This window comes from Physella acuta, unplaced genomic scaffold (genome assembly GCF_028476545.2).
Source record: "Physella acuta isolate Inbredline_101_S28 unplaced genomic scaffold, ASM2847654v3 ptg000355l, whole genome shotgun sequence".
Classification (NCBI taxonomy): domain Eukaryota; kingdom Metazoa; phylum Mollusca; class Gastropoda; family Physidae; genus Physella; species Physella acuta.
In genome coordinates, this window is record NW_026731874.1 from 120,754 (window position 1) to 145,765 (window position 25,012).

The 25,012-nt window shown below is 47.7% G+C and overlaps 1 protein-coding gene across 1 annotated transcript in view; it reads left to right on the plus strand.

Moving 5' to 3' along the window:
- The first annotated feature begins 248 nt into the window (after window positions 1–248).
- The window catches only part of LOC131941282 (atrial natriuretic peptide receptor 2), a 33,874-nt gene continuing 9,110 nt past the window's right edge, over window positions 249–25,012 (plus strand). Inside the window, exons 1-18 of the mRNA XM_059300455.1 lie at window positions 249–1,067; window positions 6,873–6,982; window positions 7,189–7,323; window positions 7,680–7,889; window positions 10,009–10,115; window positions 11,924–12,031; window positions 12,479–12,586; window positions 15,412–15,550; window positions 16,879–17,015; window positions 17,437–17,536; window positions 17,868–17,973; window positions 18,389–18,485; window positions 19,349–19,502; window positions 19,942–20,018; window positions 20,651–20,755; window positions 21,162–21,233; window positions 21,466–21,628; window positions 22,101–22,247. Coding sequence (XP_059156438.1) covers window positions 877–1,067; window positions 6,873–6,982; window positions 7,189–7,323; window positions 7,680–7,889; window positions 10,009–10,115; window positions 11,924–12,031; window positions 12,479–12,586; window positions 15,412–15,550; window positions 16,879–17,015; window positions 17,437–17,536; window positions 17,868–17,973; window positions 18,389–18,485; window positions 19,349–19,502; window positions 19,942–20,018; window positions 20,651–20,755; window positions 21,162–21,233; window positions 21,466–21,628; window positions 22,101–22,247 — 2,266 coding nt within the window. The 5' untranslated portion in view covers window positions 249–876. The remainder of the gene's footprint in view (window positions 1,068–6,872; window positions 6,983–7,188; window positions 7,324–7,679; window positions 7,890–10,008; window positions 10,116–11,923; window positions 12,032–12,478; window positions 12,587–15,411; window positions 15,551–16,878; window positions 17,016–17,436; window positions 17,537–17,867; window positions 17,974–18,388; window positions 18,486–19,348; window positions 19,503–19,941; window positions 20,019–20,650; window positions 20,756–21,161; window positions 21,234–21,465; window positions 21,629–22,100; window positions 22,248–25,012) is intronic.

Below are 25,012 nucleotides of genomic sequence, written 5' to 3' on the forward strand. Positions count from 1 at the left end.
ACATATGAGCAGACATATGAGCAGACATATGAGCAGACATATGAGCAGACATATGAGCAGACATATGAGCAGACATATGAGCAGACATATGAGCAGACATAACCTATTGCCATCAAGACACTTGTGATTCTAACAAACCAAAGGACACACTGAAACAAAGATTACAACTCAAGACCCCCATTTCTTAATTAAAAACTGCTAATGAATAATTAAGCTTAACTCGTCGCTCCTTACCTGGTCACCGTGTCACCAGCCGACGGCCGGCTCACTACACGTCACAACTTTCAGACTCGGCTCGGGATAGTAAACATGCCGTGACGTCATGCTTCTTTTTCCTGGATAACGTGGATAGTGTTTTTAAATACGAAATGTGTACACGAATTAGCTTGATGGTCTTTTAAATATGAAATGTGTACAAGAATTAGCTTGATGGTCTTTTAAATATGAAATGTGTACAAGAATTAGCTTGATGATGTTTTAAATACGAAATGTGTACAAGAATTAGCTTGATGATGTTTTAAATACCAAATGTGTACACGAATTAGCTCGATGGTGTCGTGAATTTCTGATAAAAATTGGAAAAGAAATGTGACGTGAAAACTAATTCGCCATTGTGGTGGTTTCATAACAATCTGCACCACACAAAAACAAAACAAATAAACAACCACCTGAACCACCTGAACCACCCGAGCCACCTGAACCACCTGAACTACCAAAGAACAACATACAGAGTGCAGCAGCTAGACCAGCAGCTAGACCAACAGCTAGACCAGCAGCTAGACCAACAGCTAGACCAGCCGCTGACCAACAGCTAGACCAGCAGCTAGACCAGCAGCTAGACCAGCCGCTGACCAACAGCCCCACGGTTTGACCACGATGTACCAGCCAGTGCTGTTGGCTGCTGTGTTTGTCTGGCTACCAGCCGCTGGCCAGCACGAAGAACTGAAGATCGCCTGGCTGGCGCCCACCGAACCGTTTATGGGGATCACAGCCGAGTCCAGCGTCAACGTACTCAAGTACTCACTCCGAGTCGCGCAGCGAGATTATTTCCCTCGGCGGAAAATTCGGTGAGCTCACACATTCCCCAGCTATTTTATTGAGTTCCGTCTGAGCATTTAAACCTGAGTACCATTGGAGTTAAGTAGGCGAGTTGTTATTTATAAGTTTAATGTTATCCGAAAGCTTCTTGCAGTTTTTTGAGAAAAATCCCGTAAGGGCAAGTTACACTTTATTTAATTAAACTCAAAAACCTTTGGAATTTGATAAATCTACATCAAATTATTATAACGATGTTATGTCACAAAAAATATTCTAACGAAAATATGTCACAAAAATTATTGTAACGAAGCTATGTCACAAATGTATATACAATTTCAAAATCACTAGATCAATGTATGTGTTTTTCCTAAAAAAATTTAAAAATATTTTTATGTGAGATTTATTTTTATATTTACAAACAAAACACAAGATTTTTTCCCCAATGAAAATATTTTGCTGTTCCTTATTCAAAAAGTTTAAACATTAAATAGCGAACCGTAGCTGTCACTGCTTCATGTTAGACAATATTTATGTGAGCTCTCTCTCTGTATATAAAATAATAAGACGTGTGTCGCTGCAATGTAATAAATTTACTTATGATTGACCTCGCTTATGAAACACGACATTAGACTAGGCCTAGCTGTCAATCTGCAAGTGTTAAGTGGACTGATCAAACACAAATATAATACACAGTTGACAGATCTATTGTAATCTACGACTTCCATTGAAGCTAAACTAGCAGCACAACAAGTCCAATTTGTGTACAAAAGTACTAATATCATATGGAAAGAAATTTTCAATTTCCCACTATATGGTAAAAATTTGTTACATTTTTTCTCAAGTAAATCAGACTGTATAAGCTATTACTAAACATTTGATGGGTTAAGGCGAATGTAATTAATGACAGCTTAAATTAAGTTATTTCTAAAATGCAAGTTATTGTATTTTCGTATGTGACAGTAGAAACTTGTTTAAAATTGTAATTAATGCAGTTTGATTTTTAATGGTTATTCCACGAAAGCTGGTTTGAGATATTCTCTTTGTTTTCATCTTCTGTCATCCACACAAGAGGGTGTCCACGTCTTTTTCTGTCTGCTGTATTAGCATGGGCTACAAACTACGTCTGCTCAGAGACTCGTTTTCTTATCACCTTTGTGTAGATTTCCAAACTTCAGTCACAGATTAATATTCAGAGCATTACATGATGAAAACGCTAGGCGTATACTAAACTCTCTAGCTTAATTGCTATCAGTTGATATTTGATTTCCCAAACTGAGTATACATGAGAATTCTCGCTAGCATTAGTTTACTTAATGTTTAGCCATTTTATTTTTAATATTTAGATCTAGTCCTATTTCAGCCATTGAAAGTCTTTTGTTGCTCTGTAAATCTCCGTATTCGTGATACCTTTCTTGCGGTCAATTAGATTACAGCCATACAGCCATACCCTTAACAGATGAACTTAATTTCAGTTCCACATCTAAATGTAGAGAAAAAAAATAAAACAACCTCGCTTTATTAATTTTTTTGTGCGAATAATTTTAGACTTGCCTAAAATAATTTTTCTTGTAATTTACGTGCAAAACAAATCTATAATATAACGCTGCTGGTAGTGTGTCAGTCCTTCCTTCCTTCCTTCCTTCCTTCCTTCCTTCCGTCATCGCTATAGATTTTGGAACCATAAAAGTAAACATTCGCACCATGCTGTGCTTTTCAGTGCACCGCAGTGTCTTATTATAAGTATTAGAGTAGGGTTTGTTTATATAGCGGCATAGAGCTATTTTATAATTGCCACGGTTTTTACTCTTTCGCATAACGTCAAGAAAATATTAAATACACGCAAACTGCTAAAACGTATTAAAAAGATTAATGTCAAATATCATTTTCGTTTAGGTTCCCAGAAAAAGTGGATACATTTTAATAAGATAATAACAGTACGGTAGAAAAATCAAATTAATTTAACTCTTTTCTAATTTTGACAACGGAGGTAATTTAAAAATACATTAAACTCACGCTAATAAAAAATGTAAATGCAAATATTCGTTCGTCATAGAAGGAATTAGTGTTGCAATAATATAATTAGCAAAATGTGAATGCAAATTATTCGGATGTGTAAGAGAAAATTATAATTAGCATGGATTGATAAAAGGCAATCTTTTATTTATTTTATTCACTGAATGTAGGCCCTACTGTTTATTACTTATAATTTTTAATCAACTATTCAGCACTATTATAGGCGCGTCATCACGTTCATTAGGTGCGCAATGGTTTTAGTTATGAAACTCAATTGTAAATTTTAAAAATTTAAAGTACTGGAAAAAAAAATGCGTGAATCGATAAAGTGAAATATTGTAGGTAAAACACGGATATTTTAAATACTATTTAAATATTTTAAATGTTATGAGTGTTGTGTTTGTTTTTTCGTTTTTTTTTTTTTTTTTGCGTTCGTTTATGTTGTGTTTAGTTTTGTTCTGTTCCCAAGTTGGTACATTTAAAAAATATTTACCGTGGCGTGAATGGATAAAGTGAAATATTGTATATATTATAGATACTGCCTATTATTTATACTGTCGGGTTTTATAGGAGAGGCGTAGCGAGGGGGGGGGGCATATGTCCCCGGGTGCCGACCTTAGGGGGCGCCAAATTGGGTTGGAAAAAATTTGCGAGGGGGGGGGGGGTGGAGGAAATCGAAAGTTTTAGCGCGGGGGGGGGGGGGGGGGGGGGAAGGGGTGCAAATCGAAAGTTTGAGGGGGTGCAAACCACCGGAAAGGGCGCGATTTGGCGCTACGGGCTAAACTGTGAGCAATATGCCTTTATGATTGCATTTAAATTGTGTTTATGTTATGAGTGTTGTGTTTGTTTTTTCGTTTTTTTTTTTTTTTTTTTTTTTTTTGCGTTCGTTTGTGTTGTGTTTAGTTTTGTTCTGTTCCCAAGTTGGTACATTTAAAAAAGATTTACCGTGGCGGAGCACGGGATGCAGCTAGTTATATATAAGCGCATATATATATCTATAATATAAGCGGGCTGTGTCTGTCCTTCCGTCCGTCATCGCTATAGATTTTGGGACTATAAAAGTAAACTACGCACCATGCTGTGCTTTTCAGTGCACCGCAGTGTCTTATTATAAGTAATTGAGTAGGGTTTGTTTATATAACGGCATAGAGCTATTTTATAATTTCCACTGTTTGTACAATTTTGCATAACGTAAAGAGAATATTAAATACACGCACATTGCTAAAACATATTAAAAGGATCAATGTCAAATATCGTTTTCGTTAATATTCCCAGAAAGAGTGGATACATATTAATAACATAATAACAGTACGGTAGAAAAATCTAATTAAACTGCTTAGTAATTTTGCCAATGGAGGTAATTCAAAGATAAATTGAACTCACGCTAAAAATGTGAATGCAAAATCTGCAAGACGGAATAATTGTTGGAATAATATAATTAGCAAAATGTGAATGCAAATTATGCAGACGTGTAAGAGTACATTATTGTTGGAATATTATTATTAGCATTGATTGATAAAAGGCTATCTTTTATTTATTTTATTCACTGAATGTACTGTTTACTAATTATAATTTTTAATCAACTATTCTCCATCACTATATTAAGTCATCACGTTCATTAGGTGCGCAATGGTCGGTAAAACACGGATATTCTAAATACTGCCTTTAATTTATTTGCGGAAAAGCTAGGGGTTTTATAACAGAGTCGTAGCAAGAGGGGGGGGGGGGGGGGTGGAAATTGAAAGTTTGAGGGAGGTGGGAGGGTGTAAATCGAAATTTTCCGCCGGCGCTCGGAAAGGGCGCGATTTGGCGCTACGGGATAGACTGTGAGCAATATGCCTTTATGATTACACTAGCCGTCCCGGCCAGGCCCTGCTCTGGCTTCTGTGAAAAACCATTCTGTTAAAGACCATTACCTGTGTGTTTAGTAATCATCATAAACCCGGCATTGCTCACCCAAACCACGACCAACCAAAACCAAAACAACAAAACGCAAACATAACGCTAACACAATTACAAATACAAACGAAAACAAAAACCTAGCAACAAACCCAACCACAACCACAAACACCAATACAAACACAAAGAAAAAACAAACAAAAAAGCAAACGAAAACAAAAACCTAACAACAAACCCAACCACAAACACCAATACCAAAAAAAAAAAAAAAAAACGAAAAAGCAAACGAAAACAAACCAAATCCAAACGCAAAACCAACCAAAAACACAAATACAAACCCAAACAAAAAAACACAAACAAAAACGAAAAAGAAAAAACGAAAAAAGAAAGAACGAAAACAAACCAAATCCAAACGCAAAACCAACCAAAAACACAAATACAAACCCAAACAAAAAAAAACACAAACAAAAACGAAAAAAGAAAGAACAAAAACGAACCAAATCAAAACGCAACCACTAACGCAAACCCACCTAAACACAAAGAAAACACTAACGCGAACATAAACGTCCGGGGCAGAATCGCCTGTTTTAGCTTAATAAACGACTATAGTACCCCAACTTATTCATAGTTTTTGCACTCACTTAAACGAACGCGCCTGTTTCAATTTAATGAACAATTATAATACTCCAAGCTTATCCGTAAAATACCTAAAACACTTGCACTTGATCAATCCCCGCTAATTATGTAATTATTTTTTTCCCAACACCAAAACAAAGTAATTAAAAAGTAAATGCTTTTCAACTAATGCAATGGTTTCATAAAGGGAAGTAATTGTGTTTTGCCTAATTTATCAAAGGGAAGTAAGCGCTATAGGACTAAATAAAAACATAATTAGAATTTTTGTAAAAGATGATATTTTTTTTAAAACTTGTGTTTAATGAACATGCCGACAATTATTACTATAATTTGAAAAATGAAAATGATTTCCCAACACTTTTAATAGTAATTTTTTAACTCATAAATTTAGACAAACGCGCACGATAATTGATCTAACACTTAAATCCGTAGAAATGCCAACGACAAACATATGCGTTACAGAATTGAGCTTTATATATTAGATTTAAATTGAGTTTATGTTGAGTGTTGTGTTTGTTTTTTCGTTTTTGTTTTTTCTTTGCGTTCGTTTGTGTTGTATTTAGTTTTGTTCTGTTCCCAACTTGGTACATTTAAAAAAGATTTACCGTGTGTTGTGGTTGTGGTTGTGTTGTGGTTGTGGTTGTGGTTGTGTTGTGGTTGTGGTTGTGTTGTGGTTGTGTTGTGGTTGTTTTGTGGTTGTGTTGTGGTTATGGTTGTGGTTGTGTTGTGGTTGTGTTGTGATTGTGTTGTGATTGTGTTGTGGTTGTAATGTGGTTGTGTTGTGGTTGTGGTTGTGTTTTGTTTGTGTTTGTGTTTGTGTTGTGTTTTTGTTTGTTTTGTTCTGTTCCAAAGTTGGTATATTTTAAAAAGATTTACCGTGGCGGAGCACGGGATGCAGCTAGTATATATATATATATATATATATATATATATATATATATATATATATATATATATATATATATATATATATATTGGGGTCCCCACCATATTTCCACCAGTGTCCCGCTCACACTTGACTAGGTTGCATTAGATGCTATTATTCTATTATTATTCTATTATTCTATTATTATTCTATTATTCTATTAATACAAAACTGGAGTGGCTTAGGAAATAAAACAGCTCTTTTCAAACTGAATGGCAGCCATCTTAACATGTGGCGTCAAGAACCTATTCCGTTATGACGTCAGTTATATCCGGGTAAATAACTTCTCAGTGGACTGAATAAATGTCCTTGACCCATCTCTCCCAGGGTCTAACTAACCATATGACCCCTCTCTCCCCAGGGTCAAGTGGTACAACACTGAGTGTACACCAAAGGGGGCGCTGGCTGCTGCAGTAGACGCCCAGCGGGACTTTAACCCTCACCTCATCCTCGGCCCCCCGTGCTCTAGCGGTATGTAGAACCCCATTGGTCAACTTATTTCTTATCATGTTTCCCTCTCATGTTTCCCACTGAGCAGGTATATAGCTAGTGGCCATGTTGGCCTCTAATGTTTCCCTCTAATGTTGGCCTCTGATGGTGGCGTTTAATGTTTCCCTCTAATGTTTCCCTCTAATGTTTCCCTCTAATGTTGGCCTCTAATATATCCCACTGAGCAGGTATGAAGCTGGTGGCCATGCTTGCCTCCCATCTGAACGTGCCAGTTTTTGGCTGGGTCTCCAACGACTACGAGCTGGCCGACAAGAAAACTTACTCCACGCTGGTGCGGGTTCTAGGCCCGCTCAATCAGTTCTGTAAGTCATTCTAGCTAACTCGTGATAACATCTCATCTAAGTCTCTCACTAGTGGCGTCACTAGGTCGGGTGTAATTGAGGGTGTCAAGCCACACCCTTACAACAATTTTGCATTTTTGTTTCGGTGTCACCTCTCTCCCTCTAGTATTTTGTTATTTTTAAGTGGATAAATCATTGATATTATAGTAGATTAAAAAAAAATTCATCGTGGTACCACCACACTTCTTACACCCACTTTGTGACGCCATTCCCTATCCCGATAGTCTCCTAAACCCTCTCGATAACATCTCATTCCTGCATCTAACGATGGTGGTAGAACTACTAATCTGACAGCTGATCCACCAAACCTTCTTCAGCCAACACCATCTACTTTGTGACCATGATCTTCCACTGGAAGAAGTTCGCCATGATCTACGACCAGAGCGAGGCTTACAAGGCCGTCAATATGGCCATCGCTCAGTTTCTGCGGGATCAGTACCAAGTGACGTCAGAGCATGTCGTCACACAAGCCATGAATGATTCCGTCATTGCCGACATCTTCCAGCAGATCCGAAAATATTCCAGGGGTATGTGACGTCACACAATACCACACACACGCATCTTATACGACCCCTCTAGCTCTAGCTTTCTTTCAAAGGCCTTATAGCTGTCCCACACCAACCCTCTAGCTGTCCCACACCAACCCTCTAGCTGTCCTACACCAACCCTCTAGCTGTCTTACACCAACCCTCTAGCTCTAGCTGTCCTACACCAACCCTCTAGCTGTCTTACACCAACCCTCTAGCTGTCCTACACCAACCCTCTAGCTGTCCTACACCAACCCTCTAGCTGTCTTACACCAACCCTCTAGCTCTAGCTGTCCTACACCAACCCTCTAGCTGTCTTACACCAACCCTCTAGCTGTCCCACACCAACCCTCTAGCTGTCCCACACCAACCCTCTAGCTGTCCCACACCAACCCTCTAGCTCTAGCTATCCTACACCAACCCTCTAGCTGTCTTACACCAACCCTCTAGCTGTCCTACACCAACCCTCTAGCTGTCTTACACCAACCCTCTAGCTCTAGCTGTCCTACACCAACCCTCTAGCTGTCCTACACCAACCCTCTAGCTGTCCTACACCAACCCTCTAGCTGTCTTACACCAACCCTCTAGCTGTCCTACACCAACCCTCTAGCTGTCCTTCACCAACCCTCTAGCTGTCCTACACCAACCCTCTAGCTGTCCCACACCAACCCTCTAGCTGTCCTACACCAACCCTCTAGCTGTCCTACACCAACCCTCTAGCTGTCCTACACCAACCCTCTAGCTGTCTTACACCAACCCTCTAGCTGTCTTACACCAACCCTCTAGCTGTCCTACACCAACCCTCTAGCTGTCCTACACCAACCCCCTAGCTGTCTTACACCAAACCTCTAGCTGTCCTTCACCAACCCTCTAGCTGTCCTACACCAACCCTCTAGCTGTCCCACACCAACCCTCTAGCTGTCCTACACCAACCCTCTAGCTGTCCTACACCAACCCTCTAGCTGTCCTACACCAACCCTCTAGCTGTCTTACACTAACCCTCTAGCTGTCTTACACCAACCCTCTAGCTGTCCTACACCAACCCTCTAGCTGTCCTACACCAACCCTCTAGCTGTCTTACACCAAACCTCTAGCTGTCCTACACCAACCCTCTAGCTGTCCTATATCAACCCTCTAGCTGTCTTACACCAACCCATCCTCATCTGTTGACCCACCTGTAGACCCACCTGTTGACCCACCTGTTGACCCACCTGTTGACCCACCTGTTGACCCACCTGTTGACCCACCTGTTGACCCACCTGTTGACCCACCTGTTGACCCACCTGTTGACCCACCTGTTGACCCATCTGTTGACCCACCTGTTGACCCTTGTGTTGACCCACCTGTTGACCCACCTGTTGACCCACCTGTTGACCCACCTGTTGACCCACCTGTTGACCCACCTGTTGACCCACCTTTTGACCCACCTGTTGACCCACCTGTTGACCCACCTGTTGACCCACCTGTTTACTCACCTGTTGACCCATGTGTTGACCCACCTGTTGACCCACCTGTTGACCCATGTGTTGACCCACCTGCTGACCCATCTGTTGACCCACCTGTTGACCCACCTGTTGACCCACCTGTTGACCCACCTGTTGACCCATGTGTTGACCAACCTGTTGACCCATGTGTTGACCCATGTGTTGACCCATGTGTTGACCCATCTGTTGACCCACCTGTTGATCCACGTGTTGACCCACCTGTTGACCCATGTGTTGACCAACCTGTTGACCCACCTGTTGACCCACCTGTTGACCCACCTGTTGACCCACCTGTTGACCCATGTGTTGACCCACCTGTTGACCCATGTGTTGACCCATGCGTTGACCCATGTGTTGACCCATCTGTTGACCCACCTGTTGACCCACCTGCTGACCCATCTGTTGACCCACCTGTTGACCCACCTGTTGACCCACCTGTTGACCCACCTGTTGACCCATGTGTTGACCAACCTGTTGACCCATGTGTTGACCCATGTGTTGACCCATGTGTTGACCCACCTGTTGATCCATGTGTTGACCCACCTGTTGATCCATGTGTTGACCCACCTGTTGATCCATGTGTTGACCCACCTGTTGACCCATGTGTTGACCCACCTGTTGACCCCTCCCTCTAGTGATGATCCTCTCCGTGCCGTGGATGACCTTGAGACGCTACATGTTGGTGGCCCACAAGCTTGGCATGACATCTGGTGATTTTGTTTTCATATGCATGAATGGTGACGTAAGTGGTCGTTTTAGTGCTCACCTCATATGTAGAGTTGATTCATCAATGCTCACCTCATATGTAGAGTTGATTCATTAATGCTCACCTCATATGTAGAGTTGATTCATTAATGCTCACCTCATATGTAGAGTTGATTTATTAATGCTCACCTCATATGTAGAGTTGATTCATTAATTCTCACCGCATATGTAGAGTTGATTCATTAATTCTCACCTCATATGTAGAGTTGATTCATTAATGCTCACCTCATATGTAGAGTTGATTCATTAATGCTCACCTCATATGTAGAGTTGATTCATTAATGCTCACCTAATGTGTTAAGTTGATTCATTAATGCTCACCTCATATGTAGAGTTGATTCATTAATGCTCACCTCATATGTAGAGTTGATTCATTAATGCTCACCTAATGTGTTAAGTTGATTCATTAATGCTCACCTCATATGTAGAGTTGATTCATTAATGCTCACCTCATATGTAGAGTTGATTCATTAATGCTCACCTAATGTGTTAAGTTGATTCATTAATGCTCACCTCATATGTAGAGTTGATTCTTTAATGCTCACCTCATATGTAGAGTTGATTCATCAATGCTCACCTCATATGTAGAGTTGATTCTTTAATGCTCACCTCATATGTAGAGTTGATTCATCAATGCTCACCTTATGTGTTGAGTTGATTCATCAATGCTCACCTCATATGTAGAGTTGATTCTTTAATGCTCACCTCATATGTAGAGTTGATTCATCAATGCTCACCTTATGTGTTGAGTTGATTCATCAATGCTCACCTCATATGTAGAGTTGATTCATCAATGCTCACCTCATATGTAGAGTTGATTCATCAATGCTCACCTTATGTGTTAAGTTGATTCATTAATGCTCACCTCATATGTAGAGTTGATTCATTAATGCTCACCTCATATGTAGAGTTGATTCATTAATGCTCACCTCATATGTAGAGTTGATTAATTAATGCTCACCTTATGTGTTGAGTTGATTCATTAATGCTCACCTCATATGTAGATTTGATTCATTAATGCTCACCTAATGTGTTAAGTTGATTCATTAATGCTCACCTCATATGTAGAGTTGATTCATTAATGCTCACCTCATATGTAGAGTTGATTCATTAATGCTCACCTCATATGTAGAGTTGATTCATTAATGCTCACCTCATATGTAGATTTGATTCATTAATGCTCACCTCATATGTAGAGTTGATTCATTAATGCTCACCTCATATGTAGATTTGATTCATTAATGCTCACCTCATATGAAGAGTTGATTTATTAATGCTCACCTCATATGTAGATTTGATTCATCAATGCTCACCTCATATGTAGAGTTGATTATTTAATGCTCACCTCATATGTAGAGTTGATTCCTTAATGCTCACCTACTATGCTGATACCCCATGTACTCTTTATTTTGATATTATACTCAGTTTTCCCCCTCTACCTGCCTGCACCTGCCTGTTCTCACCTGTCACCTGCCTGTACCTGACTGCATTCGCCTGTACCTGCCTGTCACCTGCACTGTACCTGCCTGTCACCTGTCACCTGCCCTGTACCTGCCTGTCACCTGCCTGTACCTGCCTGTACCTGCCTGTACTCTTTATTTTGCTATTATACTCAGTTTTCCCCCTCCACCTGCCTGCACCTGTGTATTTTCACCTGTCACCTGCATGTGCCTGCCTGTTCTCACCTGTCACCTGCCCTGTACCTGCCTGTTCTCACCTGTCACCTGCCTGTATCTGACTGCATTCGCCTGTGCCTGCCTGTCACCTGCCTGTACCTGCCAACAGGTGTACCTGAAGCCTGAGCTCTACCGTGACGTTTTGTCTGATGCCGGATGGAGGAGGAACGACACAGACGACGACGACGCAAGACAAGCTTTTGAATCGGTCATACATGTCAGTATAGCGTCACACAAGCGTCACACAATTTAGTGACACAGGACGTCACACAACACGTCACACAGCACGTCACACATGACGTCACACATGACGTCACACAATTTAGTGACACAGGACGTCACACAACACGTCACACATGACGTCACACATGACGTCACACAACACACGTCATACACGACGTCACACAACACGTCACGCAGCACGTCACACATGACGTCACACATAAAGTCACACATAACGTCACATAACACGTCACACAACACGTCACACAACACGTCACACATGACGTCACACAACACGTTACAGAGGAGTCACACAATAAGTGATATAAGTGGGCAGCGGAAATGTTCCCTAAAACCCCTGCCACGCCATTCGATTCCCCCCCCCCCCCCCCCCCCATCTAATCTCCCTCCGCTAATTCCCTCCCTCACTAATCCCGAGCAGATTATCATGGACGGCGGGAACCTGGAAGCTTTCGAGCAGTTCTCGCGTTATTCTCAGATGGCCAGTAACTACAGGAACGATTACTGGGAGCTTCCCGAGAGCAACAAGGTCAGTTCAAGGTCACTACTAGGATTATCTAGGCGTCACTACACACACGTAGACATACACAAACACACTAACCTGTCTGTTGCCCCCCCCACACACTAACCTGTCTGTTCCCCCCCCCCCACCCACACACTAACCTGTCTGTTTCCCCCCCCACACACACTAACCAGTCTGTTGCCCCCCCCCACAACCACACACTAACCTATCTGTTGCCCCCCCCACACCCACACTAACCTGTCTGTTGCCCCCCCCCCCCCCACACCCACACACTAACCTGTCTGTTGCCCCCCCCCCCCACACCCACACACTAACCTGTCTGTTGCCCCCCCCCCCCACACCCACACACTAACCTGTCTGTTGCCCCCCCCCCACACCCACACACTAACCTGTCTGTTGCCCCCCCCCCACACCCACACACTAACCTGTCTGTTGCCCCCCACACACCCACACTAACCTGTCTGTTGCCCCCCCCCCCACACCCACACACTAACCTGTCTGTTGCCCCCCCCCCCCACACCCACACACTAACCTGTCTGTTGCCCCCCCCACACCCACACTAACCTGTCTGTTGCCCCCCCCCCCCCACACCCACACACTAACCTGTCTGTTGCCCCCCCCCCCCCCACACCCACACTAACCTGTCTGTTGCCCCCCCCCCCCACACCCACACTAACCTGTCTGTTGCCCCCCCCCCCCACACCCACACTAACCTGTCTGTTGCCCCCCCCCCCACACCCACACTAACCTGTCTGTTGCCCCCCCCCACACCCACACTAACCTGTCTGTTGCCCCCCCCCCCACACCCACACTAACCTGTCTGTTGCCCCCCCCCCACACCCACACTAACCTGTCTGTTGCCCCCCCCCCACACCCACACACTAACCTGTCTGTTGCCCCCCCCCACACCCACACTAACCTGTCTGTTGCCCCCCCCCCACACCCACACACTAACCTGTCTGTTGCCCCCCCCCCCACACCCACACACTAACCTGTCTGTTGCCCCCCCCCCCCCACACCCACACACTAACCTGTCTGTTGCCCCCCACACACCCACACTAACCTGTCTGTTGCCCCCCCCACACCCACACACTAACCTGTCTGTTGCCCCCCCCCCACACCCACACACTAACCTGTCTGTTGCCCCCCCCACACCCACACTAACCTGTCTGTTGCCCCCCCCCACACCCACACACTAACCTGTCTGTTGCCCCCCCCCCCACACCCACACTAACCTGTCTGTTGCCCCCCCCCCCCCACACCCACACTAACCTGTCTGTTGCCCCCCCCCCCACACCCACACTAACCTGTCTGTTGCCCCCCCCCCACACCCACACTAACCTGTCTGTTGCCCCCCCCCACACCCACACACTAACCTGTCTGTTGCCCCCCCCCCCACACCCACACTAACCTGTCTGTTGCCCCCCCCCCCCACACCCACACTAACCTGTCTGTTGCCCCCCCCCCACACCCACACTAACCTGTCTGTTGCCCCCCCCCCCCACACCCACACTAACCTGTCTGTTGCCCCCCCCCCCCACACCCACACTAACCTGTCTGTTGCCCCCCCCCCCACACCCACACTAACCTGTCTGTTGCCCCCCCCCCCCACACCCACACACTAACCTGTCTGTTGCCCCCCCCCCCACACCCACACTAACCTGTCTGTTGCCCCCCCCCACACCCACACTAACCTGTCTGTTGCCCCCCCCCCCACACCCACACTAACCTGTCTGTTGCCCCCCCCCCCCACACCCACACACTAACCTGTCTGTTGCCCCCCCCCACACCCACACTAACCTGTCTGTTGCCCCCCCCCCCCACACCCACACTAACCTGTCTGTTGCCCCCCCCCCACACCCACACTAACCTGTCTGTTGCCCCCCCCCCACACCCACACTAACCTGTCTGTTGCCCCCCCCCACACCCACACTAACCTGTCTGTTGCCCCCCCCCCCACACCCACACACTAACCTGTCTGTTGCCCCCCCCCACACCCACACTAACCTGTCTGTTGCCCCCCCCCCCACACCCACACTAACCTGTCTGTTGCCCCCCCCCCCCCACACCCACACACTAACCTGTCTGTTGCCCCCCCCCCACACCCACACTAACCTGTCTGTTGCCCCCCCCCCCCACACCCACACTAACCTGTCTGTTGCCCCCCCCCCCACACCCACACTAACCTGTCTGTTGCCCCCCCCCCCACACCCACACACTAACCTGTCTGTTGCCCCCCCCCCCACACCCACACACTAACCTGTCTGTTGCCCCCCCCCCCCCACACCCACACTAACCTGTCTGTTGCCCCCCCCCCCCACACCCACACTAACCTGTCTGTTGCCCCCCCCCACACCCACACTAACCTGTCTGTTGCCCCCCCCCCACACCCACACACTAACCTGTCTGTTGCCCCCCCACACCCACACCCACACACTAACCTGTCTGTTGCCCCCCCCACACCCACACTAACCTGTCTGTTGCCCCCCCACACCCACACACTAACCTGTCTGTTGCCCCCCCCCCCACCCACACACTAACCTGTCTGTTGCCCCCCCCCCCCCCCCACACACTAACCTGACTGTTGCCCCCCCCCCACACCCACACCCACACACTAACCTGACTGTTGCCCCCCCCACACACCCACACACTAACCTGTCTGTTGCCCCCCCCCCCCCACACCCACACCCACACACTAACCTGTCTGTTGCCCCCCCACACCCACACACTAACCTGACTGTTGCCCCCCCCCCCCACACCCACACACTAACCTGTCTGTTGCCCCCACCACACCCACACCCACACACTAACCTGTCTATTACCACCCCCAGTCATTTGACGCCTACGCCCCCTTTGTGTACGACGCCACGGTGCTCTGGGCTGTCATCGTCAACAAGACGCTCCAGGAGGGCGGCGACCCCAGGAACGGTTCCAGGATCATGGAGCTGGCTAAAGGGGTCAACGCCACAGGTACGCGCCGTGTGGGTGGCGCCCCACACTACGGTGTCGGTGGCGCCCCGCACTAAGGTGTCGGTGGCGCCCCGCACTAAGGTGTAGGTGGCGCCCCGCACTAAGGTGTAGGTGGCGCCCCGCACTAAGGTGTAGGTGGCGCCCCACACTAAGGTGTAGGTGGCGCCCCGCACTAAGGTGTAGGTGGCGCCCCGCACTAAGGTGTAGGTGGCGCCCCGCACTAAGGTGTAGGTGGCGCCCCGCACTAAGTTGTTGGTGGCGCCCCACACTAAGGTGTAGGTGGCGCCCCACACTAAGGTGTAGGTGGCGCCCCACACTTAGGTGTAGGTGGCGCCCCGCACTAAGGTGTAGGTGGCGCCCCACACTAAGGTGTAGGTGGCGCCCCACACTAAGGTGTAGGTGGCACCCCGCACTAAGGTGTAGGTGGCGCCCCACACTAAGGTGTAGGTGGCGCCCCGCACTAAGTTGTTGGTGGCGCCCCACACTTAGGTGTAGGTGGCGCCCCACACTAAGGTGTAGGTGGCGCCCCACACTTAGGTGTAGGTGGCGCCCCGCACTAAGGTGTAGGTGGCGCCCCACACTAAGGTGTAGGTGGCGCCCCGCACTAAGGTGTAGGTGGCGCCCCACACTTAGGTGTTGGTGGCGCCCCACACTTAGGTGTAGGTGGCGCCCCACACTTAGGTGTAGGTGGCGCCCCACACTTAGGTGTTGGTGGCGCCCCACACTTAGGTGTAGGTGGCGCCCCACACTTAGGTGTAGGTGGCGCCCCACACTAAGGTGTAGGTGGCGCCCCACACTTAGGTGTTGGTGGCGCCCCACACTTAGGTGTAGGTGGCGCCCCACACTTAGGTGTAGGTGGCGCCCCACACTAAGGTGTAGGTGGCGCCCCATCTAGTATTGTTGTGAGATAGAAGCTTTGAACACAAGCGCATTTTTTTCTTCTGATTGAGGTGATGTGTTGAATGGTGCTCTTTAAGGAATAGGATGTTGTATGTTACTGATGGTGCTTAATGATGTTGGTGGTATTTGTTGCTGATGTTTATGTTACTGGATGGTGTGTTACGTGATGTTATTGATGTTGCTTGTTGTTGATGTTGCTTGTTGCTGATGTTGTTGATGGTGTTGATGATGTTGTTGATGGTGTTGATGATGTTGTTGATGTTGCTTGTTGCTGATGTTGTATGTTGTTGATGGTGCTGTATGTTGCTGATGTTGTTGATGGTGCTGTATGTTGCTGATGTTGTTGATGGTGCTGTATGTTGTTGATGTTGCTAATGTTGTTGATGGTGTTGATGATGTTGTATGCTACTTGACGCTCCTACTGTCAGGCATCACGGGTAAGATCATCATGGACTACAACTGTGACCGTCTGTCGAACGTCTGGCTCCTGGACATGGCAGCAGACGGCAGGTTCGTCGACTTCCTCAAGATCACCAACCTGGGCAACCGCGCGCATCTGGACAGGGTCAGTATACCTGACACTGTAGGGACTGACATGTGACACTGACATGTGACACTGCCAATGGACTGACATGTTACACTGCCAATGGACTGACATGTGACACTGACAGTAGACTGACACGTGACACTGCCAATGGACTGACACGTGACACTGACATGTGACACTGCCAATGGACTGACATGTGACACTGCCAATGGACTGACATGTGACACTGACAGTAGACTGACATGTGACACTGCCAATGGAATGACACGTGACACGGACAATGGACTGACATGTGACACTGACATGTGACAATGCCAATGGACTGACACGTGACACTGACAGTAGACTGACATGTGACACTGCCAATGGACTGACACTGCTAATGGACTGACATGTGACACTGCCAATGGACTGACAATGGATACTTTCTTTGCTGTAGGAAGCTGACGCAGTGAGGTGGCCTGATGGAAAGAGTGGCAAGAACAATGCTCCACCAGACACTCCACCATGTGGATTCGACGGAGAATTTTGTAAAGCACGTAAGTTTGGCAGCACCTAAATAGCTGGCTAAAGTTTGGCTGCAGCTAAGTAGCTGGCTATCTTATGGCTAAAGTTTGGCTGCAGCTAAATAGCTGGCTATCTTATGGCTAAAGTTTGGCAGCACCTAAGTAGCTGGCTATCTTATGGCTAAAGTTTGGCTGCAGCTAAATAGCTGGATATCTTATGGCTATATTATGGCTGTCCTCGTGGGGCTACCTGTAATTTGGTTTAACATGTGGTTATCGTGTGGTTGCATGTGGTATGTTTAACATGTGGTTATCGTGTGGTTGCATGTGGTATGTTTAACGTGTGGTTATCGTGTGGTTGCAGTCGAGGACAAGGTGTCACCACCAGACTACACCGACTCCATTGTGGGGGCTGCGGCTGGCTCGTCCTTCGTTTTCCTGGTGGCTGTAGCTGTGCAGGTGTCTCTCAGGTAACGTAGCCGTGCAGCTGTCTCTCAGGTAACGTAGCCGTGCAGCTGTCTCTCAGGTAACGTAGCCGTGCAGGTGTCTCTCAGGTAACGTAGCCGTGCAGGTGTCTCTCAGGTAACGTAGCCGTGCAGGTGTCTCTCAGGTAACGTAGCCGTGCAGCTGTCTCTCAGGTAACGTAGCTGTGCAGGTGTCTCTCAGGTAACGTAGCTGTGCAGGTGTCTCTCAGGTAACGTAGCTGTGCAGGTGTCTCTCAGGTAACGTAGCTGTGCAGGTGTCTCTAACTCAGGTAACACACAGCTAACTCTCTGGTTATGTGATCACCATTTACACAAGTCTCCCCTACACAGTTTTACCATCAGAAATTTCTAGCTATTTTTAGTTCATTCCTGACAACTCTTCTACATGATGACGTCATAGGTACTACCGACGTCATCGTCGCCTGGAGTCGATGCTGTGGCAGATCAAGTTTGAGGAGATGGACTTTGTCACGGCACTACTCAGTGGGAGTGTCAGGGTCAGTCAGTGTGTGGGTCTGTGGGTGTGTGGGTGTGTCATGGTCAGTCAGTGTGGGGGTGTCAGGGTCAGTCAGTGTGGGGGTGTCAGGGTCAGTCAATGTGGGGGTGTCAGGGTCAGTCAGTGTGGGGGTGTCAGGGTCAGTCAATGTGGGGGTGTCAGGGTCAGTCAATGTGTGGGTGTCAGGGTCAGTCAGTGTGTGGGTGTTAGGGTTAGTTGATGTGGGTGTGTGTGGGTGTTAGGGTCAGTCAATGTGTGGGTGTTAGGGTTAGTTGATGTGGGTGTGTGTGGGTGTTAGGGTCAGTCAATGTGTGGGTGTTAGGGTCAGTCAATGTGGGGGTGTCAGGGTCAGTCAATGTGTGGGTGTCAGGGTCAGTCAATGTGGGGGTGTCAGGGTCAGTCAATGTGTGGGTGTCAGGGTCAGTCAATGTGGGGGTGTCAGGGTCAGTCAATGTGTGGGTGTTAGGGTTAGTTGATGTGTGGGTGTTAGGGTTAGTTGATGTGGGGGTGTCAGGGTCAGTCAATGTGGGGGTGTCAGGGTCAGTCAGTGTGGGGGTGTCAGGGTCAGTCAATGTGGGGGTGTCAGGGTCAGTCAGTGTGTGGGTGTTAGGGTTAGTTGATGTGTGGGTGTTAGGGTTAGTTGATGTGGGTGTGTTAGGGTCAGTCAATGTGGGGGTGTTAGGGTCAGTCAATGTGGGGGTGTTAGGGTTAGTTGATGTGGGTGTGTGTGGGTGTTAGGGTCAGTCAATGTGTGGGTGTGTATGTGTGTCAGGTTCGCATGTGTGTGTGTGTAATTTCCCGAATGTGTGCGTGAATGCTAGACGGATGACGTCAGTGATGACGTAGCTGGTCTCCGTCTGTCAGGCAAGCTTCAGAAACCTGGCCAAACGTCGCTACTCGAGCAAGTCCAAGCTGGCCAAGTCTCGCCCGACCCTCGAGCCGCAGGACGCCCCGGGGACTCTTCAGCACCTCTTCGAGGGCGGCTCCGTCATGTTTGGCTCCGTGGCATATCTCAGAGGTCAGTCCTCAACTCACGACTGACGTTAGACCACTGTCCAGATGTTGACCACTGTCCAAATGTTGACCTTTGTCCAAATGTTGACCACTGTCCTAATGTTGACCACTGTGCTAATGTTGACCACTGTCCAAATGTTGACCACTGTCCAAATGTTGACCACTGTGCTAATGTTGACCACTGTCCAAATGTTGACCACTGTCCAAATGTTGACCACTGTCCAAATGTTGACCACTGTCCTAATGTTGACCACTGGCCTAATGTTGACCACTGGCCTAATGTTGACCACTGGCCTAATGTTGACCACTGTCCAAATGTTGGCCACTGTCCTAATGTTGACCACTGTCCAAATGTTGACCACTGTCCAAATATTGACCACTGGCCTAATGTTGACCACTGTCCTAAAGTTGACCACTGTCCTAAAGTTGACCACATGTTACAGGCAGTCTGGTCTCTGTCAAGCGAGTCAGCAGGGGCAGCATCAGTTTAACAAAAGAACTTTTACAACAGCTGAACAAGGTAACTCTAGGGTAACAGGGTAACTCTAGCTTCGGTAACATGGTAACTCTAGCTGGGGTAACATGGTAACTCTAGCTGGGGTAACATGGTAACTCTAGCTGGGGTAACATGGTAACTCTAGCTGGGGTGACTCTAGCTGGGGTAACATGGTAACTCTAGCTAGGGTAACATGGTAACTCTAGCTGGGGTAACATGGTAACTCTAGCTGGGGTAACATGGTAACTCTAGCTGGGGTAACATGGTAACTCTAGCTGGGGTGACTCTAGCTGGGGTAACATGGTAACTCTAGCTAGGGTAACATGGTAACTTTAGCTGGGGTAACATGGTAACTCTAGCTGGGGTAACATGGTAACTCTAGCTGGGGTAACATGGTAACTCTAGCTGGGGTAACATGGTAACTCTAGCTGGGGTAACATGGTAACTCTAGCTGGGGTAACATGGTAACTCTAGCTGGGGTGACTCTAGCTGGGGTAACATGGTAACTCTAGCTGGGGTAACTCTAGCTAGGGTAACATGGTAACTCTAGCTGGGGTAACAAATAATTATAGAAGTGTTTGGGTTAGACAACAAATGTAGCAGTTTTGAATATAATTTGAAATGTCCAAGCTAGTGTTTGAACTTGACATTGGCAGCTGATGGAACTGAAACACCAGAATATCACGGCATTTGTTGGCGCCTGCGTTGACCCGGGTCGGATCTTGTTGCTGTGGGAATATTGTCCCAAGGGGAGTCTGCAGGTGGGTGTGTGACATGTGTCGTGTGTGTCGTAGTGTGGGGCATGTGTCGTGTGTGTCCTAGTGTGTGGCATGTGTCGTGTGTGTCGTAGTGTGTGACATGTGTCGTGTGTGTCGTAGTGTGGGGCATGTGTCGTGTGTGTCCTAGTGTGGGGAATGTGTCGTGTGTGTCCTAGTGTGTGGCATGTGTCGTGTGTGTCGTAGTGTAGGGCATGTGTCGTGTGTGGGGCATGTGTCGTGTGTGTCGTAGTGTGGGGCATGTGTCGTGTGTGTCGTAGTGTAGGGCATGTGTCGTGTGTGGGGCATGTGTCGTGTGTGTCGTAGTGTGGGGCATGTGTCGCGTGTGTCCTAGTGTGGGGCATGTCCTGATGTTGAGAGTGTGTCTCTAGCATGACGTGTATTCCCACAGGACATCATCAACAACCAGAACATCAAACTGGACCAGCTCTTCCAGTTCACCATCTGCCAGGATGTGGCCAAAGTTCGTTGACCTCTGAAACTGCTCGTGTCTCCACACATCTCTTCATTTGTATTAGCGATGTTGGTGTCCAATGTCCATGTTCCTGTCCATGTTCCTGTTCATGTTCCTGTTCATGTTCCTGTTCATGTTCCCATACAAGTTCATCTGTATGTTAATGTCTATGATCTTGTCCATGTTTCCATCTATGTTCCCGTACATGTTCCCGTACATGTTGAGCTACTGTCTCGACCAGGGTCTGGAGTACATCCACAAGAGCAGTGTGAGTTACCATGGCAACCTGAAGAGTTCCAACTGTGTTGTGGACAGCCGCTGGACCTGCAAGCTGACGGACTTTGGTGTGCCCAAACTACGGGCGGTCGTCAAGGCGCTCATCCCAGTCGAGGAAAACGTTGAACGTATGTACAGGGGGGGGGGGGGGGGGACACGGGGGGGGGGGGGGTGGGGGGGGGGACACGGGGGGGGGACACGGGGACGACGGTCAAGGCGCTCATCCCAGTCGAGGAAAACATTGAACGTATGTACAGGGGGGGGGATACAGGGGGGGGGGGAAGTCTCAGGGAAAAAATAAATAAATCAGTTTTTACTAGGAAAAAGACACAGAAAAAGTCACAAAGGAAAGATTTTATCGAATAAAAAGTCGCTAATGTGTATAAAGAAATATTTTGATTTACTTGTTGAGAATTTTTTGGGTGTGTATACATATGATGGTGTCTTTAGTATAACATGGTTTAAATGTCTTGACTAAAATGTCTTGACTAAAATGACATGGTTAAAATGACATGGCTAAAATGACATGGTTAAAATGACATGGCTAAAGTGACCTGGTTAAAATGACATGGTTTAAATGACATGACATTCTATCCTCAGGAGAGTTCTGGACGGCGCCGGAAATTCTGCGTGGCGAGCGTGGCGTGGAGATGCAGAAGTGCGACATCTACTCGCTGGGCGTGGTGTACAAGGAAGTCTTCAGCAAAACGTCCGCCTACTCGGAGTTTGGCTTTATGAGCCCCCATGGTAAGAATAGGGCCCTCATAAAGAAGCCATCTAGATAGTCTTGGTAGTAGCTGTGGTGTGGCCATCTAGTCTTGTGGCTGTGGTGTGGCCATCTAGTCTTGTGGCTGTGGTGTGGCCATCTAGTCTTGTGGCTGTGGTGTGGCCATCTAGTCTTGTGGCTGTGGTGTGGCCATCTAGTCTTGTGGTTGTAGTGTGGCCATCTAGTCTTGTGGCTGTGGTGTGGCCATCTAGTCTTGTGGCTGTAGTGTGGTCATCTAGTCTTGTGGCTGTGGTGTGGCCATCTAGGTAGTCTTGTGGCTGTGGTGTGGCCATCTAGTCTTGTGGCTGTGGTGTGGCCATCTAGTCTTGTGGCTGTGGTGTGGCCATCTAGATAGTCTTGGTAGTAGCTGTGGTGTGGCCATGTAGTCTTGTGGCTGTGGTGTGGCCATCTAGTCTTGTGGCTGTGGTGTGGCCATCTAGTCTTGTGGCTATGGTGTGGCCATCTAGTCTTGTGGCTGTGGTGTGGTCATCTAGGTAGTCTTGTGGCTGTGGTGTGGCCATCTAGTCTTGTGGCTGTGGTGTGGTCATCTAGGTAGTCTTGTGGCTGTGGTGTGGCCATCTAGGTAGTCTTGTGGCTGTGGTGTGGCCATCTAGTCTTGTGGCTATGGTGTGGCCATCTAGGTAGTCTTGTGGCTGTGGTGTGGCCATCTAGGTAGTCTTGTGGCTGTGGTGTGGCCATCTAGATAGTCTTGTGGCTATGGTGTGGCCATCTAGGTAGTCTTGTGGCTATGGTGTGGCCATCTAGGTAGTCTTGTGACTGTGGTGTGGCCATCTAGTCTTGTGGCTGTGGTGTGGTCATCTAGTCTTGTGGCTATGGTGTGGCCATCTAGGTAGTCTTGTGGCTGTGGTGTGGCCATCTAGGTAGTCTTGTGGCTGTGGTGTGGCCATCTAGGTAGTCTTGTGGCTGTGGTGTGGCCATCTAGGTAGTCTTGTGGCTGTGGTGTGGCCATCTAGGTAGTCTTGTGGCTGTGGTGTGGCCATCTAGGTAGTCTTGTGGCTGTGGTGTGGCCATCTAGTCTTGTGGCTGTGGTGTGGTCATCTAGTCTTGTGGCTGTGGTGTGGCCATCTAGTCTTGTGGCTATGGTGTGGCTATCTAGTCTTGTGGCTGTGGTGTGGCCATCTAGGTAGTCTTGTGGCTATGGTGTGGCCATCTAGGTAGTCTTGTGACTGTGGTGTGGCCATCTAGTCTTGTGGCTGTGGTGTGGTCATCTAGTCTTGTGGCTATGGTGTGGCCATCTAGGTAGTCTTGTGGCTGTGGTGTGGCCATCTAGGTAGTCTTGTGGCTGTGGTGTGGCCATCTAGGTAGTCTTGTGGCTGTGGTGTGGCCATCTAGATAGTCTTGTGGCTGTGGTGTGGCCATCTAGTCTTGTGACTGTGGTGTGGCCATCTAGGTAGTCTTGTGGCTGTGGTGTGGCCATCTAGATAGTCTTGTGGCTATGGTGTGGCCATCTAGGTAGTCTTGTGGCTATGGTGTGGCCATCTAGGTAGTCTTGTGACTGTGGTGTGGCCATCTAGTCTTGTGGCTGTGGTGTGGTCATCTAGTCTTTCGGCTATGGTGTGGCCATCTAGGTAGTCTTGTGGCTGTGGTGTGGCCATCTAGGTAGTCTTGTGGCTGTGGTGTGGCCATCTAGGTAGTCTTGTGGCTATGGTGTGGCCATCTAGGTAGTCTTGTGGCTGTGGTGTGGCCATCTAGGTAGTCTTGTGGCTGTGGTGTGGCCATCTAGATAGTCTTGTGGCTGTGGTGTGGCCATCTAGGTAGTCTTGTGGCTGTGGTGTGGCCATCTAGGTAGTCTTGTGGCTGTGGTGTGGTCATCTAGGTAGTCTTGTGGCTGTGGTGTGGCCATCTAGGTAGTCTTGTGGCTGTGGTGTGGCCATCTAGGTAGTCTTGTGGCTGTGGTGTGGCCATCTAGTCTTGTGGCTGTGGTGTGGCCATCTAGTCTTGTGGCTGTGGTGTGGCCGTCTAGTCTTGTGGCTATGGTGTGGCTATCTAGTCTTGTGGCTGTGGTGTGGCCATCTAGGTAGTCTTGTGGCTGTGGTGTGGCCATCTAGTCTTGTGGCTGTGGTGTGGCCATCTAGTCTTGTGGCTGTGGTGTGGCCATCTAGGTAGTCTTGTGGCTGTGGTGTGGCCATCTAGGTAGTCTTGTGGCTGTGGTGTGGCCATCTAGTCTTGTGGCTGTGGTGTGGCCATCTAGTCTTGTGGCTGTGGTGTGGCCATCTAGGTAGTCTTGTGGCTGTGGTGTGGCCATCTAGGTAGTCTTGTGGCTGTGGTGTGGCCATCTAGTCTTGTGGCTGTGGTGTGGCCATCTAGTCTTGTGGCTGTGGTGTGGCCATCTAGGTAGTCTTGTGGCTGTGGTGTGGCCATCTAGTCTTGTGGCTGTGGTGTGGCCATCTAGGTAGTCTTGTGGCTATGGTGTGGCCATCTAGATAGTCTTGTGGCTGTGGTGTGGCCATCTAGATAGTCTTGTGGCTATGGTGTGGCCATCTAGTCTTGTGGCTATGGTGTGGCCATCTAGGTAGTCTTGTGGCTATGGTGTGGCCATCTAGTCTTGTGGCTGTGGTGTGGCCATCTAGTCTTGTGGCTGTGGTGTGGCCATCTAGGTAGTCTTGTGGCTATGCTGTGGCCATCTAGTCTTGTGGCTGTGGTGTGGCCATGTAGTCTTGTGGCTGTGGTGTGGCTATCTAGATAGTCTTGTGGCTGTGGTGTGGCCATCTAGTCTTGTGGCTGT